Source organism: Medicago sativa, chromosome 2 (assembly GCF_051527215.1).
Source record: "Medicago sativa cultivar Bolivia chromosome 2, Bolivia_mono, whole genome shotgun sequence".
Classification (NCBI taxonomy): domain Eukaryota; kingdom Viridiplantae; phylum Streptophyta; class Magnoliopsida; order Fabales; family Fabaceae; genus Medicago; species Medicago sativa.
Genome location: NC_140750.1, coordinates 55851771 through 55871021, shown reverse-complemented (window position 1 = coordinate 55871021; position 19251 = coordinate 55851771). Strand labels below are relative to the sequence as shown.

General features: G+C 33.1%; 1 protein-coding gene across 1 annotated transcript; it reads right to left on the bottom strand.

Annotated features, from left to right (window-relative positions):
* Positions 1–9244: 9244 nt before the first annotated feature.
* Positions 9245–18986, bottom strand: LOC146949104 (protein PAT1 homolog). Its single transcript, XM_085745205.1, has 5 exons — positions 18621–18986; positions 17405–17547; positions 17197–17253; positions 13212–13275; positions 9245–12223 (listed from the first exon to the last, which is right to left on the bottom strand). The coding sequence occupies exons 1-5, from the start codon at positions 18712–18714 to the stop codon at positions 9939–9941; spliced, it is 2643 nt and encodes an 880-aa protein (XP_085601331.1). The 5' UTR covers positions 18715–18986; the 3' UTR covers positions 9245–9938.
* Positions 18987–19251: the final 265 nt, after the last annotated feature.

The following is a 19251-nucleotide window of genomic DNA, read 5'->3' as shown; positions in this document are numbered from 1 at the left end:
AGTATTCGAAAATTGATTTTCGTGGGAAATCACTTATGTTTGCAAAGATTGATTTCATCAAGTTGCACTATACAATGTTATTTTTACTTAAAAAAATATTTTTCTGTTACAAAAATCAATGTTATTAGTCGGTTAGAAAAAGGTATGTTACAATATTTTTGAAATTTAAGTTTGAAACTCAATCTTTTGAGAAAATAAAAACCAACCTATAAAAAGGAACTCAAAACAAAATTTGTCCACTTGAATTTAGCTAAAAATCAAAAACTTGAGTCGAAATTCTAAAAATTTCAAATAACAATAATTGTTAGATATCAACTGAATTTAAATTTATTTGTTGTTGTGGAACACCTAATTCAAAAACGTCAATGTTTTTACTCATCAATCATAATCAACCTTTGATTGATAAAATTTGTGATATGGATTTGTTGCTTGTAAATTTACTCAAACCTACTTCTCTTCTTGCTTTTAATTCTACGAAATTTCTTTGAAAATCGGATTTTGGAAAGTTGTATCTGTTCTATCAAATTTATGTGAAAGTAAATCATCAGTTAATTTGAATATTATATTTGCCGACGTTTAGAATTATTTAAAATTATAGGTAAATATGTTTGTGGCTTTCAAATTATAAGAAATTAGGTTAATCTTTTAACAACGATATAACAAACAACAAGTATAATATAAATTTTTATTTTTTTCCAATTAAACCTTATCTTTTTTCAATAACACAAAAAATATAGCATTTTATAGGTATATAATTTCATAAGTAAAACATGCTAAAAAGAAAAGAAAAGAAGAGAGAGAGAGAGAGAGAGAGAGAGAGAGAGAGAGAGAGAGAGAGAGAGTCAATTCTATTACATGTCTTTGTGAAAGTTATTCCATTTTTTTAGATAGAGTTAAGAACACGAAATTTGAAAGATTTAATTGGTGGATTATTTGTGCACTCTTCTGCACATAATTTGATAGTAATCGAACTGGAAAGTTAATCCCTCGAGAATGATACGTGCATTTGTGTTGGGAAGTAAAAATGAAAAAATTTAGCAATTTATCTTGCCACAAATTTACACGTAAACAAAATATAAACTTTAACTATTGCTAAGGTTACAATAATTAATTAGATACCACGTCATATTCTTTATGTCATCAGGGCAATGCATTATTGTCCAAAAAAAGTATGGTCGAATTAGAAGAGAAAAAGAAAAAAGTTACCAACTCCATTTTGATATCTTGAAAGCTTCGGATGTGGTGATAAAGTTGTGGGGAATCTTATTGGAAGTTGAGTCTCCATTGAGCGACATAATCTACAAATTCTACTTTAAATGGAAAGTATAACATCCTATTCATAAAACAACAAACAACAGTTCTTTACTCTATTTTTCTCAAAAACTTATGATTTTTTTGACTGATGGGGTGTATATATAAGGGTATGTGTGAAAACTGAAAACTTACGGTGTTTAGTTTTTGTTGTAACAACCTTACTTATTCGTGTAGCAAAATTGATTTGAAATAGTTGAAATAAAATATCTCTTGATTCACGTAACAAAAGGTATTGGAGCTAAAAGTTGGCCGTATTCTAATGATTCAACGGGGAAGTGCCAAAGTAACTCTTTCGGATGCATGTAGTATTAGAGCACACTCATCAAATGATGAAACAAGTTAGAAATTGGTTGTTAATAAATTAGATATTATTGTGTTTGCATTTTTCATTCCTTTATATTTTTTTCAACAACATTTTTGGACAAAATATCATATTTTTTATGACCACACCATGATATTTTTAATTTTAGAAGTTTAAATATAGAAAATGTGTTTATAGATATATTAATTGCTTGATTTTTTTGAAAGAATATTAATTGTTAGATGTTAGTGTTAATATGTTATTTGATGTGTTTAATGTACGCAATTCGTGTTAATTGTGTTATGTTTGATGTTTAATTGATTGTTATGTGAATTGTAATGATTGTTGTATGATTCTACAATGATTTAAGTCTTTTATGAGTACCTAAACCGATTTTAAGGCTAGAGAAATTAATTTTAAGATTAAAGAATAGGAAATTGTTTAAACACTAGCAACAATAGTGAAAGTTGGATAGAGTAAACACCTTAGTAAGAGCTAGTGTTGGTATGACTTAAAAGTGTCCCACATTAGAGAGTCATACTACCTAGTAAGTGGATTTAAAATTTAATGGATAGAATTTTGTAAGGACAACATAGGATATGATACATCTTTGTTGGTTTCCTCCCTTTGAGGATGTTTCAGATTTTTTTTTCTTATGCGTACACAAATTTAACAATTTGTGTACCTTAAAAGCCACCCTAAATTCCTATATTTTTTTAAAAAAAAGAAAAGAAAATTGGACATGTTTCTAAATTGTTTCATAAGGTTTAGTCGGTCTCCTTTGGTTTATATGTATGTAGATCAGTATAACATCATTTGGATTGCATCATTTGGTTTCACTTGATCATGCGGGTATATGCTTTCAAAGTTATTTCAAAAATTAATTATGAACCATTTAAGAGCATTCACTTAATAGTCTAAGCTTTTGAGAGATCTGGTCATGGAGACAATTGCACTTTTACAACATAAAATCACTTTTATCATCTGATATTGTTTTGTTCCAGGTCTCAAGTTTGCACAATGAGGATTTTGTGTTGGAATATTAGGGGTGTAAGAAAACCAGGAAGAAACATAATCTTAAAAACACTTTTATCGCAAACTGAAGCAGTGATATTTGGTTTATCGCAAACTGAAGCAGTGCTATTTGGTTTGATTGAAACCTACTAAAACACTTTTATCGCAAACTGAAGCAGTGATATTTGGTTTATCGCAAACTGAAGCAGTGCTATTTGGTTTGATTGAAACCTACTAAAATCAATTTGTATAACCTTCAAATTGATTTTTTCAAGTTCATTTTCTATATTTCATATTCTTCAACATAAAAATTAATTTATCTAACCCTAAAATCGATTTAGGTACTAATAAACGACTTAAGTCACTATAGAATCATACAACAATCATTACAATTCACATAACAACCAATTAAACATCAAACATAACACAATTATCACAAAATGCGTACATTAAACACCAAATAACACATTAACACTAACATCAAACAATTATCATCCAAACAGCACCTAAACGTCGGCAAACATAATATTCAAATTGATGACATATCATTAGAGATGGTCTAACGTATAACAATTAGCCTAATTCATTGTTCCCATAATTGTGCAAACCCTACTTAATGACTATGAAACCCAAAGATCATGAGACATCTTTATTTATTATACTTACCATCATCCATTATATTCCTTATTAAACCCTTTCGTAACTTAACTAACGATTTATTTTCACGTAAATTTGGTAGACTGGATACAACTTTCTCAAGTCTAGTTCTCAAAGAAAGTTCGTAGAATTAAAAGTAAAAAAATCTCGGTTTAAGTAAATTTACGTGAAACAATGTCTTCGTTAACTTACCTTAAAAATCAAATTCTACAAAACTCATGGAATTTTCGAACTTTTCACGTGAAAATTATTTTTGTAAACCTAAAAATTGATTTTCTAAAATCCAATGTCTTCGTTAATTTTTAAACCTCCATTAAACTAGGTTTTACTACTTAATCGGTGTATAAATAACATTATAACCTATAATCTAAGTTTAAATCATTGCTTAAGTATTCCTCTAATTTTTTCTCATCAGAAATTAATTTTCTAAACTATTTTTTAGAAATATTTAAGTTCATACTAAAATCAATTTCTATAACATTAAATCGAATCTTCCAAGTTCATTTTCTATATTTTTGTTGTTTTTCGAGTTCAAAAAAGTACCTTTAAAAAATTCGAAATTACCATCGAAGATATTACTGGGTTGAGTCATGACCAAGTCACTTTCTTTAAGACGTTTCGTGGCAGTAGACGAGTTTGTGCAAGGTAGACTAACAACCGCGTCGCCTCCAGGATAAAACAGCCAAGTTCACTTGTTCGATTACGTACTGCACCGTAAGTAATCGTTCTAGAAATAACACCATCAAATATGATTTAATCAATCGTTCGATTAAACCACTCTATACGGTACATAGACCACTCGAAACTGATGGGAGAGTAGAAATGATGATTGTCCCTCAGAAGACCATGAAGTGAGATACATGTATACTTTTGTTGTATACTTTTGCTTACCACTTTTTTAACTTTAAAACCATTCATTTTACCTTTACTTTGATACTGATATTCCTTTTATGTCTCAAAAATGTTAGAAAATATACGATTTGGTTACTGAACATTTTTTTGCTTGCGTTTCAAGCCGCCCTACTGAAGTTGTAGAAACAAAACTGCATGTTGATATTGATGCAATAAAATTTTTGGCCTTTGGGAGAAATATCACCGAGGTACGATGTTTCAGTTATACGTAACTTTTAGTGGTGTCTTTCACTAGCTACAAACTCACATATGTTTAGAAGCTATTTGGGAGAAATTTCTGTTACATTTTTTTACTAAATTTCACAATTCATTATGACAGAAACGCTTTTTAGAAGTCTATGATTGTTGGGAATCTCCAGAGGTTCCAACATTTACAATCAACAAACAGGTGTATTTTTAATTATCACACTGATTTTGTATTCATTATTCAGTTGTTTACAAAAATTATCATAACAATTTTCTTATGTGAGATTCAGTGTCTCATTTTGTGCCTATTAGAGGTTACTAAATAAGAATTCATAAGCGAGCGTGAGCTATTGATTTTAGATTGTTGTCAACAACTTTGAGCACGTTCAAGTTAGCCAAACATACCTTAGTGAATCGGAACTGTTGAGTTCTATGAGCACGGTAAAAATAATATTAAATTTTGCACATTGAATCATAACCATTTCTTGCAACCAAGTCTCCTATTTTTTAATTAATTACAATTGTACAGGGCGCATCGGAACTGCATCAACAATGCATTTTCATATAGCCAATATGATTGTTGAAGGTTATGTTAAACAGAATTAGGAAATGTTGTTTAAACCGACAAAACTGGTAAGCTCATACTGTCTGTCGACTTTATGTTTGTGGTGTTGTGAGAATAAGATTAATGGCTCATTATATGAATAATTCTCATCAATAAGATTGATATAATGTATTTTTACTACTGATCCTGGGTTTGATATCATTTTAGGGTGAAACTCTTTGTTGGATATGAGAGCATGTATGTAAATCAAACGTCTCTGTTCATCTAAGTGTGTTTAGATTTTAAAAACTTTGTGATAATTGAATTTTGAAAATATTAAACGTGGACGTGGTTCATAATGAGATTTTGCATTTCGGGTTGAAAGATTTGTGGTCCATTAAAATCAACAAAACCATTCAAGGCTATGTAGAACTAGTTAGGAAAGAAAGTCAGAAACATTAAGTTTTGGGTTCGTTCGCAGATGATATGAGCGATTTGTACAAACAGGCTGATGCGAAAAATATAATTTGTTACAAACCATGTTGTCACAGTTTTCGAAGTAAGTACGCAAATACATGGATTCTTACAACGTTCTATATTGACATTTTAAATGCTTAAGTTGTTACATGATCTCTTTCAATTTATGCATGTGATTCAGAATTAAAGATGAAACAAACAACTAAGTAGAACTTTTTGTTATATAAACATTGATGGATGGATCTTTACCCGCTTTTGCAGGTTCGACAGTTTCAACCCGCTTCATAATGACTTTGTTCGACAATGTTATTGTCACAATTATCCAATTATTTTAAGGATGTGAGATGTATATATTAGAGTATTTTTTGTGATTTTATAGGGAATGAAGTTAGAGAATTTTGATTAAAGCTTAATCGTAATATTTATATTTTGTTTGAAATCTTTTATTTGATTAAAGCTTATATTATTGTCATTTATCAGGACGACGAATTTATGGTTCAATGTGTCGATAAACAGGTATTTTTATTTTTTTATCTTTTTTTTTCCTTCAGTTAGTGATTACGCAACAACAAGTAGTTGAATACTGTGAGAGACGTCTAATTTTTGTGTGAATTTTCTCTTTCACTAACCCTAAAATTGCATTTGTTCTAAACAATGTTCAAGAATTGTGGAAACTACTTTGCTTCCTACGTGGGTAGAAGAAGCTTTGGTCTCCACCCAATTGTGCGATTGCAAAGATTGCAACACTGGTTTATACTCTGTGATCTTGGTTTAATATGTTGTTTTGTTTTAGATATTTTCATCCTTAATTAATTGTAGAAAATATTATTGTAGGAATAACTGTTTACAAAATGGATTTCAAGTATGGTCAGGAGGATGATTTAATTACCTCATTAGCACCAAATTACAAGGGTAAGTTCATACCACATTGATACGTTTTTTTTGGATACTTTTTTTATTTAATTTTTAGCTTATGTTTTGTTTTATGAGAAATGTTATGGTCACACAATCTAACACTCCCCTATAACACACACCAATCCACTTTTTTTAAAACATTTACCCGATGACTGGTTGTTCTAAGTTGGGAAACAATAATTTGTAAAAGAAAAATAAAAATGAAAAAACAATTTTTTTTTTAAGACTGTAACTGCAATATCCAAACAAATAAAATTTGACATTATAGATATGCTTCTAATTCTCCAATCGGTCTCGACACTCTAATGGCTAATTTTTTAAAACAAATTTTGATTTGGGTTCCACTTTCATACAAGGGCTTCATGTTTGTTGCAACCTTACAGATTCATCCTAGATCTAGTTCTTAATTATTTTTTAGGACTGATTCTAATTTATGTTAGGGTTCCATTCTCTTGTGTTTTAATTAGAAATTTATATAAACATTTTTTGTGGATTGTTATTTAATGGAAATTTGAGTAAGTAATTCCACTCAAGGAATATAAGAAAGGGACACATGGCTTATTATCATTAGTGTGTGTTAAAAGAGTGTTAGAGGGCGTGACCCTAGCATTTCTTTTTGTTTATTTATATATTTGTAGCTTGCATTTGTGGTTGTGATCTTAGTCTTGAGTATGTAAGAATGTCTGACAGTAGAAGAAACACTAATCTACAGCCACGACGTGTTAGCTGAATACATCGTATTATTGGATTCAAAACCTCCATGGTGTAGAATGACAACAAAGATGAGATTGTCTCGTTCGGTCTACAATTTCATGCAATTAACTACCCCTACGAGATTTTTTGTTTTACAAATAGGAAGTTATTTTCGATATGAATGTGTTAATCTAGAATTACGTAAGCCAACAATGTTATTTAACTCAAGTCCGGCCAGACAGACGGCGGCGGCGTCACACGTGTGAAATATATATATAATTTCTAACACTGACCAATTCGCAAAAGTGAATATCCCAAGGGTATGAACTTAAAGATTTCTAAAAAGATAGATTAGGAAATCGATTTCTAATAAGAAAAAAATTAGATAAACACTTAAGCAATGATATGAACTTATATTATAGGTTTTTTTTTTGAAGAAATATATTGCAAGTTATAATGTTATTTATACACCAATTAAGTAGTAATAATGATGGGTATGAAAAAAATTGATAAAGTGTCTTCTCTCTCCCTTTCATATTCTCTTGTAGAGTAATAACTCTAAGCATTTATTTGTGCTTAGGTTCTTCTTCTATCTTTACTTTCTAGTATTTTTATTCCATTAACAAATTGATTCAACGTTATTGTTTGATTGTAATTCCCAATTGTCATTGAATCAAAATCTCACAATATTCATCCATTAATCTCTCCATTATTACCTTCTGGATTGCGCAAAAATCCAAAACCCTAACATGCACATTCCCTACGTTCATACAAGGGTTGGTCTAAGAGCAAGACTACTAAAGCCTTCACTTTAAACTCTAACAAAAAATATGTTTCACTAAACTTTTTAACCAAAAAGATCTTATATGAAGACAAAAAAGTCTTAATTAAAATAAAATATGTTTCACTAAACTTACTATTAAAAATTATTGGATCGGTCATGTTTCATTGTTGCATTTCAACCCCATTTATCTTTTCTTACCATTTATTTCTTTGTATTTCCTTTCATATTTTTTTTTATTCAAATATTTTTCTTACTAAAGGAAAAACTAAAGCAACAAAGAAAGCATAAAACTACAAGAGCATCTGAGAATGACAACTCTCCCGAATATGAGAATCCGAAGATGACACAACTCCATTCTTAGCAAGCTAAATCACTCCTTCATCATCATTCCTTTCCTTACCATCGTCATTCCTTTCTTTAGCGTGTGACAAAAAAAATTTGACCATTGTCTCGACATAACGCTCTGAATGCTGTTAATAATCAGCGTGTCCGGATGAAAGTGATGGGTGTAAGTAATATTCATTTTTTTAAAACACAGGGCTATGATTGAAATGTGTATTTGACTTTCCTACCAAATGTTTGTTGTTATTTCCCAGTTAAGCAAGTAGGAATAGGATATTGACAAAAGATGCTCATGATAAACTTTATCAATTGATTTTATTTAAAATGGTGAGATTTAGTTTTGTTGTGTTTGATTTTCCAAGAAGAATTATCAGATTTTGTTTGTGCATGAACCTAAAGCATAACCTTTTTTTTTTTTTTTTTGGTCGAAAGAGATGAGATTCCAATAAGTCCGTATTCGCCTCATTTATTTTCCTTGCCACTCCCATCGTCTACCCTCCCATATCACTCTCCTCAGTCACAAAACACAACTCAATTTTTCTTCCTCTAGCTTAGTGTGATATAAATGAAAGACAAAGCAAACAATAGAAAAAAGATAGATAATAGAAAAATCTAACCCGTTCACATATTTTTTCATGAAGATGAAACACAAAAAGCAAACATACAAATGAGTTGCTGATTGAAGAATCTAACCCGTTCACATATTTTTTTTTTTCTTCCCAAAAGATAGATAATAGAAAAACCTAATTTTTTTTTTCTTTTCAAACTGCTTGAAAGGGTTGAGCAACCGGTTTTGGCTGACTCATGTTGCCAAGTCCAGTTTTCTTACAAAACGGGTTTAGGGTTTTAGTCAGACCGAATGGCTGTCCGATTTTGACTGGCCTGGTATGGTTTAGTTACCTTGTTTATAAAATAAACGATCAGTATCCACACACATACACATATATAGACATGTTACGAACAATGATATTGTACCAAGCAGTATAAACCATTAGTCAAAAATCAAATTCCATTCGGGAGGAACAGGCACATACTTTCAACAATTCAATCATCCTAAAAAGTGGAATGAACCTAGACAAAAACTAAAGTAAAAGCGCAAAACTCATACAGAAACGGTAAAAAAAGAAACTGGATATTCTCACAAGTTAGGGAATACATAAGTAGCACATATATACAAATTGACAATTCTAAATTGTACCTTAAAAAAAAAAAAAAAGATAAAATTATGCAGCAGGTTCAACATAACTTATTCTTCGCTACAGTGTTTGTTTGAATTTCAGCATGCTCAATTGTCAACATGTTTATCCGCAAGTTTGCAGTTCCCAATAACCCTTTAAAATAAACAGTTCTTTCACCGATACAGTGCGAGTACAACCCACCATTACCCTTCTCCATATAATAACAAGAAAGGAGACATGGAATCATATATTACCTAAACCTGTACATACTAACAACTAGTGTGTTCCTACCAGCCACACATAGTAACAAAATAAGCTCCCTTGTCAATAGAAAAATAAAAGACAAGAGGAACAAATCAAGCCAGGTGCATAATAAAATAAACGGCCTGATTGCATATTTGTTTCAGAATGCTGCATCATGACAACAAGTAGATAATTTAGGATGAGGAAGAAGCTTCCATCCATCACATAGGATACAACTCACACTTCCATTTAAGATTGCTCCAGAAGTACTTGAGCACTAAATGTATTTGAACAAATTCAGGGTTGCAGTTGTGGCTTTGTATGTGACTTTTCAACCCAAAAACCATTATCAGTAGAAGAATTTCTCATGGCTATCTTTCAACTTAGCACTGTCTCTGAATTCACAAGACCTCCACTCCCCCCAGCATTACTGTTAAATCCAATCACGGGAACAGAACGCTGAGCGAAATCCAGCAATAACTTCCTTTGGTGGTCATCAGTGTGAGGGAGGCTTGCACGCAAGAGTTCAACAGGCATTTCCTTACTAATTGCTTTAGCAGCATCTGATCCAATGTCATCCACATTTGGTGCATTTTGTATAAGGAGGGACTGCATGATGCTGTGGTATTTATTCATGCAATACTTAGTAATAAGGCCAAAGAATTCATCAAATGAGGCCTGCCAAAAGGAACGATTACCCATATTATAGTTGCAGGCTGCTTGTGGATCGGTTAGAAGCTCGGTAGCCCTCTCAAGAACAGATACCAAAATAAGGGAAGCACCATCTCCAGCAGTGCTTCCAACAGGGCGTAGAGGAGGATGCTCTGCAGAACAAACAACTGCAGCAAGACAGGCACTAAGAGCACCAAGATCCATTCCCCGTATACATTGGCAGACAACCTCGGCAAGGTTGCATGTAGTCACTGCAGCTGCTGGATCCGAGGGGAGACCACCAAATAAGAATCTTAAATGCCGAAGGACGGTCATGCAAACTATCCGCATAAGGTCACTACCAGGAAGAAGCAATTGAAGATACTTCGCAAGGAGCTTGCGTCCCTTAGGGACAGATACTATCCTTATGAAAACAAGGTCATCCTTAGCTGCAAGCCCAACCTTGTGCCCATTTTTCCCCAGCGGGTCAACCAGTTGAAGTGAAGTAGCTAGTCCTTCCAATAGGACCTGCCTTCTTCGTCTTAATTGTGTTCCACCATCTTGTGGCTGATTAGACTGTAGGAAACGATCAATATCATCTACATCAAGAAGAAGACAAAGACCGTCCTCAATTGTGACTCTGGCAGCAAATGTAGGCTCCTGTTCTAGAGGCTTCTCTGAAATCTTTAAATCAGAGCTACCAGGGATGGAAGAATTTGGAGAATCAGCCTCAAGAAGAGGGCGAGGCCGACGAATAGACGAAAATGAAACCCTCCCTAGGGAATCAACCTGAAGAAATGCATGAGGATCATTACTGGAACGTGTTCGTGAAGGAAGTTCCTTTATTTGGGTTGGGCAGAAAGGATGTTTTAACTTGGCCACAGAAGGTTTTTTTGCAAGACGACCTTGGTGGTAATAGTCATCTATGTATGGATCATTACTATGAGTGACAGCAAGCTGCATTCTAAGAATACTCTCAATTTCATCACTTGTCATATGCTTGGACCGAAATTGTAATGAACTGCTTTCACTCTTTTGGCTACTGGCATCAGAACCCTGATGTGATAAACGATGACTATGTTTACCTTTTTGAGTTGATTTATGTCTGTGATCATACTTGCTATTGACGGATGAGCTAGGAGAAAGGTGGGGATTAAATAAATGGGACTGGAAACCTGACAAGTAGCCTGCAGATTGCTGAACAGGATGATGCAGTCTATGCTGCTGCTGTTGCAATTGAGTCATCAAGTGAGGAGAAACTGATCCATTATGAAGCTGTAGTTGTTGCTGCAGCATATTACTAAGGAGGTTGGACCGATCTCCTGGATATAACCCTGCTTGGTTGACCAATTGGTTCTGTATTCGTTGACTAAGAGGGGAGGAACCAGTAGGATATTGTCGTGTGTTTCCACCAAAGTGTGACCCAAGGTTTAATCCACTCAACTGTAGCGCAGAATTGGAGAAATGTGGTCGATTTTGAGATGATAGTGCCAACTGAGCTGCTGCTCCAGTGTGATATGGAATGTTCAAGTGGCCTGTACTATGACTTGGAGAACCCTGTTGAGATCGACCACCCGGCGGAGGATAAGAAGTGAAAGAAGACTTCTGTACCAATATTGGCTCACTAGAAAAACGAGTAAGCTCCTGTTGTTTGTCGGGATATGAAGATGTTCTGTACAAGGGTGTTGATTCGTGCAAGTGTGGAATGGAGGTATGCGGCTGAGATGACCATCGTTTGTCATCATGAGCTGTTTCAATATCATAAATATGTTGATCAAGCCAGTTGTGAACTGGCTCACTAGAGCAATGTTGGAGGTGGTAGTTTTGCTCTTGCCTTAGCTGCTCAGGATATGAAGATGTTCTGTACAAGGACTTTGAATTTTGTAAATGGGCAAGAGAAGACTGGGGCTGTGATGACCATCTTTTTCCATCAATTGAACCTTCACTATCATACGCATTCTGATCAAACCAGTTATGAACATCGTCTCTTTGTGCCAGATCAGATGTAGAATCTGGATAGTGGATAAAATTAAAAAAATATATAAATAAATCAGTCAATTTGAAAAAAGAATGTCTACAGTGAAAGGGGGGGAGAAGGGGAATAAAGCTGCTAAAGCCCAACATTATATAGTCCCTTTGAACACAAGAGACACATAACCTCATCTTAAAATATTCGGATGCAGATTTTAAACAGACAAGACCAGACCTGAAAAATCATTATACTAGAGACAACCTCTCAGATGAATGATCTTAAATACCCTAAAACTAGTGCCTCTCCTCAATCATTAGTTTTATGACTACTTGATGCATGGCAATAATGAATGGACTCGACACATTTAAGTTATCATTGCTTTATCACACTCCTTTTCTTGAGTAGAGAAAGTTTCCTACTTAAAAACCGTACAGTAACCAATAAACTTGTATGGTTGAAAAAACTCTCAACAAAAAAAGACAATATCAGAGATTCAGAGTATAATGGAAAAATATAAGTTAGAAATCTTAGGAGCGAATAGGAAATTTAGCCCTCGAAATTGCGAGCATCGATCAAAATAGTTATTGTAGTTTGCAAATTGGTATATACATCCTTTAAGTCAAAATGGTCCCTCTGTTAACTTCTGCTGCTAGAGGCTATAACGTGGCACACTAAATAAACATGTGGGCATCCACTTGGATCCCATATCAATGCATGAATTTAACGTGACATGTTTTTAGTAATGTGGGATCTATGGGGAAGACCCCATGTTCGTTTAACATGTCATGTCTTGGCCTCTAAGAATAGAAGTAAACATGAAACCATTTTGACTGATGTGTTACAATTTCATGAATGTATTTTCCGTTTCGCTAAATTCAAGGACTATTTTAATTACAATTTTAAAGACCAATTTTCCTGTTCACTCAAAATATTAAATAAATAAACAAAATGAATGCCAGAATTTGACATAATTTATTTTAATAAAAGAAAAAGAAAATTGGTGAGTGAAATATAACTGCTTTACTCACTTTCTCTGGATCCACGTTCACCAATAACACCTGGGTTTCTTGGTCCACTGACAGCCTTGTTCAACTAAAATCAAATTTTAAAATTTAAAAAAAAAAAACTTAGTATTCATATGGATGAGTAAAGCAAAAGCAATGACTATTTACAGTGACATAGAGACAAGTATCATCAAAATCATAGCAGTCAAAAACTGAATTCCAAAATTGCACATATAGGTAGCGCACATGTTAAGAAATTCAACTAAAATCAAATTTTAAAATTTAAAAAAAAAAAACTTAGTATTCATATGGATGAGTAAAGCAAAAGCAATGACTATTTACAGTGACATAGAGACAAGTATCATCAAAATCATAGCAGTCAAAAACTGAATTCCAAAATTGCACATATAGGTAGCGCACATGTTAAGAAAATATCAAACAACTAACTTTGGTTGTCTCAAACAACTAACTTTGGTTGTGAGACAGAACTAGTTAATTGATGCCAATAATATTCAAATATGTTTGAAATGCCTAAGAAAGCAAGCTAATCAGATTAATCTTCAATTCACTAACTCTTTCACTTTCCTTTTGTTTTTCTTTTATAGGTAGCTAATTGTCAAAGTTAATTGAACTTAGCATTAGCAACCATAGGAATTAAATTCCCAGGAAAGGCAAAAGGGAAAAGGAAAAACTAGCATTCATTGCTGAGAAAATAGGTTGTGAAACTCATACACATTTTGCTCCAAAGATAAAAAAAATTACGCAACACTTAAGCAACCCACACTTTTTTATTTATAATCAATGTTGTCTCAAATTAAAATATTAATATATTAATTTTATTGTGTACACACACAGACAGACCAATCCTTCTTTCTCTAAAACACACAAACCCAAACTGTGTTTTTCAGTAAAAAACAACACTTTGTTTCTCGCCTCCACATACCAATCACCCCACACTCAATTTCGCTTCCATCTCACATTTTTTCAGCCATTTGTATTTTTATTTGATGTGGTTTGTATTATTTTTTTTTGTTTGTTGTGATTTCTTTATCTTCTCAATTTGGGTTCAGATGTGTGTAATTGTGTTTTCTGGTATGTTTCAGTCTTCGCCCCCCTTCTTTTTATGGTTGGTTGAAGGCTGTTGAGAAAATAAATCAGTTTTTTATTCTGCGGTACCATATCTTATTTAAGGTATTTCAACAATTTCTATGCTATCAAATTCCCCACATCAGGTTCCTCCAATGGGGATAAAAAATAAGGAAAGGGTCCATCCTTCTATGAAACATACTTAGATACCCCTACTGGAGATGCTATAAGAGGTATTATCGGGTTCCTAAGTATCACCACATTGAGAGGCTCAACGGAGTACTTAAGGGTACCCAAAGTACTTGGAGAGGCTGGCTGAAAGAGACTGAGTGAAGCATTATAGAGTGCAGCTGCCAAGATGTCGGCTTTGAAGGGTGGAGATATGATAAGGACTTGTTTTTTTTTTTGGGTCGCCCAAGTCAAACATCAAGTAGCATGATATAACATTGAAACACCCATGCATTTAACAAATAGCTTAAGCTTTAGGAGCAGTTGGTTCATGACATGCCGCAAAACTTCATGAAAAATATTGGTTGGGTCAAGCCAGGCAAAGCCCAAGAATAAATGCCAATCACTTTATAAATAACATAATAGCATAAAACAGGAACAATCACGTTGCCTGACCAATGTAAGACAAGAATATAAATCATACTATTGTTAGTTCCCCGAGGCCAAACCACCACCCAAATATAGTTGTCGATCCCAGATCACGCATAGCGGTCGACTCCGAAACTGGGATAACATGCAGAGCAGTGGCCGCTTTTGAATATTTACATTTACATCTAAATAATTAATACTATATACATAATTTATATTTACATCTAAATAATTTATAATATATACATATATCTAGAATAATTTAAGCTAAAACAAATAATTTATATCCTTTTTTTATGAAAAAGACAGGGTCAAACCCCAAACAGAAACACAAATGACTCTAAAAGCATCTAGGAAAGACGACAGAATTTCAATCTGCCAACAAGGCAAGAGAGGAAAAATTAGGAACAACATCAAATTTATGAGCAAGACCAAATTTAGTAAAAGAATCAGCAACTTCATTGATTTCACAGTGCACATGAGCGACCTTATAACGGGAAAGCTTAATACAAGAGACTAATTTGTAGCAGCAAGAGTTCCTCAAGAAACAGTACCTAAGGATAATCTAAATTTATATAATTTATATATGTAGTTTAATATTTTTATACTAATGCTAAATATAGCCGACCACACTTAGCGACACAAGGCTTGGTTGTTGTGGTTGTACTAATATTAATACTAATACTAAATATATACAAGTAATCATTTTACATTAGATTATATTATTTTTATTATTATTATTCAATTGTTGGTCTATTATTACTAAATAATACTTCCTCCGGTCACTATTTAAAGCAAAAAAATCACTTTTAAGGTTCATTGAATAAATGATATATCTGGTTAATAATATAGACCAAATACATCGGTTATTCAATGAACCTTAAAATGAATCTTTGCTTATAATAGTGACCGGAGGGCGTAATACTTTTTTTACTTAATTATGTTACTTTGTTATTTTATTATTTGTTTAGCATTACTAACCAGTAACTACTATTGCCTTTTCTAAATGCCCAAGGTATTCAAAGGCCCGTGTTTTTTTATGATGTTTTTTAGTTTGATATTTATGTAGATTGGGCCTTAAGGGCCCAAATTTTATCTTCTCCGTTAACCTAGTAGCTAAACCTAAAAGATAACATAAACCCTGTAACAAACTCCGGGCTGCCGCAGCTGCAAAAATCACAGGATTACAATGGAAGATCTGTGTGCCGCGGGACACGATTCACACCAACGTGTTCTGGCACTGTGGCGCCGGCACCCCTTAATGTCCAATGCCCTAAGTTTCACTGTTGCGACCAACAACTACTCGCGCTGCACCGGCGCGATTACCACGTGCAACGCCACTATTAACTACCTAGCAACTAAATAGTAATATTATTCCCAAATTTTTAACTGTTCAATTGTAAATTTGAAAGATTTTTTTCCTAGATCAGTATATTGTTTTCTAGAATGATACGTCACGTGGTAACCCCATTCCATATCCCTTTACTGCTTGCACTCGGCATGGTTCTATAAAAAATCAACAACGCCTGAAAATGGTCTTAGATTCTATAATCTTCCATGTCTGCTACCTTACTATTGTCTAGTTTGAATATGGACTTGGCAAAAGCAGCTAATCTCTAGAACACTTAATATGATAGGATATGTCTGTGAATGAGCACAAGATGCAAAATGTGCCTAATCTTGTGACAAGAAGAAAATAACCAAGAAACATTTTTCACATGTCAGGTTTAGGATCTTCAACTCTCTGGCATAATAGCATTGCCAACAATCATAGAAACCCTAACCAAGATAGCATACAACAAGGGGAAAAGACCATACTCAACAAGCATAGGATAGGATGAATCTTCTTACTTTATACCCTGAACTAACTTAAGTGCATGATTCTCTCTCATAGTTGACAAATCTGGACCAAACCCGTGACTTGTTTCAGTTGCACTAACTTAAGTACATGATTCTCTCTCATAGTTGACAAATCTAGACCAAACCCGTGACTTGTTTCAGTTCTTCCTCATGGAAACTGAGAAACTTTAATGAAAACAAATGAATTTGAAATCATGGAAAACGGTGCAGGAATAACTAATTTCTATTGAGTATTCACTTTCTACTCTTTCTCTAAGTCATGACTCAACTCATATTTGAAACATTACATCAATCATATAGGAAGTAGGAACACGTGTTTTTATAAAATTTATAATTTTAGCATTTTTGCATCAAGCATGTAAATTAAGAAATTATCATCATCACATGATCACAACACTTAGTCACTTATCTAATAAAAACCTCCAGAATACAGAAAAGTGTGATAATAATAGTACAACATCCTTACCTTCCAAAAGGTGGTTGTAAGATCGTCAATATCAGAAAGAGATCTCACATCCTCATCCTGCAAAGTGAGAGTGAATGTTAGGATACAAAACTCAAGTACCATATATGTGAATCGCATAAGAAAGGAAAAGAGGGAAGATGTTGCTCAAAAACATTCCAGACACGTGAATTTTGAGAGACAAAAAACAGACATAAGACTGAAAATGAACCTGTTCTCTATTAAAAAAGAACTCCTCCTCATTAGACTCAAAAGTTGGCAAATGGGCGTCCTCTTCTAACCCTCCCAACTCGACTTCCTGGACAGCATCTTTACCAAAGAATGCATATTGTGATGCATCAAAAACAGCACCTCCTGCATAACAAAAACATCATCAAATACATTTTACCAAATTCTTAGAATTACTTAAAATGAAAAGTACAGGTAGAAGTGTTGCACTTGCATATAGCAAAGAGTTCCCATGTGACCATAATTCCCACCAAACCCAAAAAAAAAAAAAAAAAATAACTAGATAAGCACACCACATAGATAATAATTTTATCTGTTTCAACATGTAAAGCCTATGAAATAGATAATAACTTTTCTTTTAAAAATCAATAATAGACCAATGGAAGTACAAACAATACGTCGTTTACTCAAGAAATTTAGAAGATATTGTTGTGGGTAATATTTTTTATAACAAAGCATTGTTATATTGAGAAAATGCTATTAACTATAACCTAAGCACTGTCTGGATTAGCCTTGTGGCAAATTAAACTGTCCTAAATTATACATAAGAGTAAGCACGTTCACCACGCGATGTTCTTCAACCCTCCCCTACCCCTCCAACACACAGATGCAAAAAATCATTAATCAGTCATAAATAAGGACCTGTTAGATTAGCTTATTAGAGCTTATCTAGTGTCATAAACATTTGTATGTCTGTTTGGAAGAGCTTATGAAAACAACTTATGACATGTTCATAGCTGTTTTCAGCTTATTTCTATTAGCTCTCTAGGATAGCTTATGAAAACAATTTATAACTTAAATGAAAATAATTTGATTTGATTTTATCTTTTGTTATATAAATAGCTTATACATGACCACTTATATAGTAAGTGCTTGTTCATACAAACAGGGTCTTACAATAACTTAAGCAACAAACAATAGCATAAACCAAAACATCACAACAATAATTCACAAAGAAATAAGCTTTTTGATTCAGCTACTCTACAAATCATACAAATAACTTAACATAACAAACAAATAAACAACTTGAACTACAAAACTAACAATCAAACATCAAATCATGCACCAATTATACCAAAAAAACTCAAATTAAATAACTTTCTCAAACAAACCAGATCTACATGGCCCAGATGAATTAAACAACACAAAAACAAATACCAATTAAACAAAAGAATTAAAAAAAAAATTGCATCAGAAACCTGAAACAGGAACATGACCCAATTGCCTAAGATCTCCAGAACTAGGAGGTCCACCAAGATCACCCCCACCTCCAAAACCATCCATATCCACCATAAAAACGAAGGAGTGATTGAAACAAAAAATACCCTTTGAGATGAAAACGCTGAAGAATCAAAGATTCGAAGAAAAAAGAGAATCAATGTGAGAAAAAAGATTGAAACTTTGAGGAGTGTTATAGAAGAAACGTTAATAGGAAGGAAAGGGGAAGATCTGTGATAGGAATTTAGCACATGGGGGTTGGATTTGGATCAGAGGAGAGAGAAAGAGAAAGAGAAGAACCCTAGAAAGTAGAGATATAGGTTGAATTATTACAGAATTTGTTCTTTATTGTTTTGTTTAGAAAGAAAAAAAAATGATAATAATGTGAAAGGGTCATTTTCGCATGGAAAAAACATGGTGTGTCATAAAAGGGACAAATTAAATTAAAATTTTTTTGTTTTTTCTGTTTTGGGTATAGAATTAGTATTTTTTTTTTTTTTAAGGATGGTATAATTTTATTTTGTCTCTACATTCTATAAACAAAAAATACAATCTTTGCAAAATAAATAAATTCAAAGTATACTCTTTGACAAAAAGGTAAATCAAAATTTG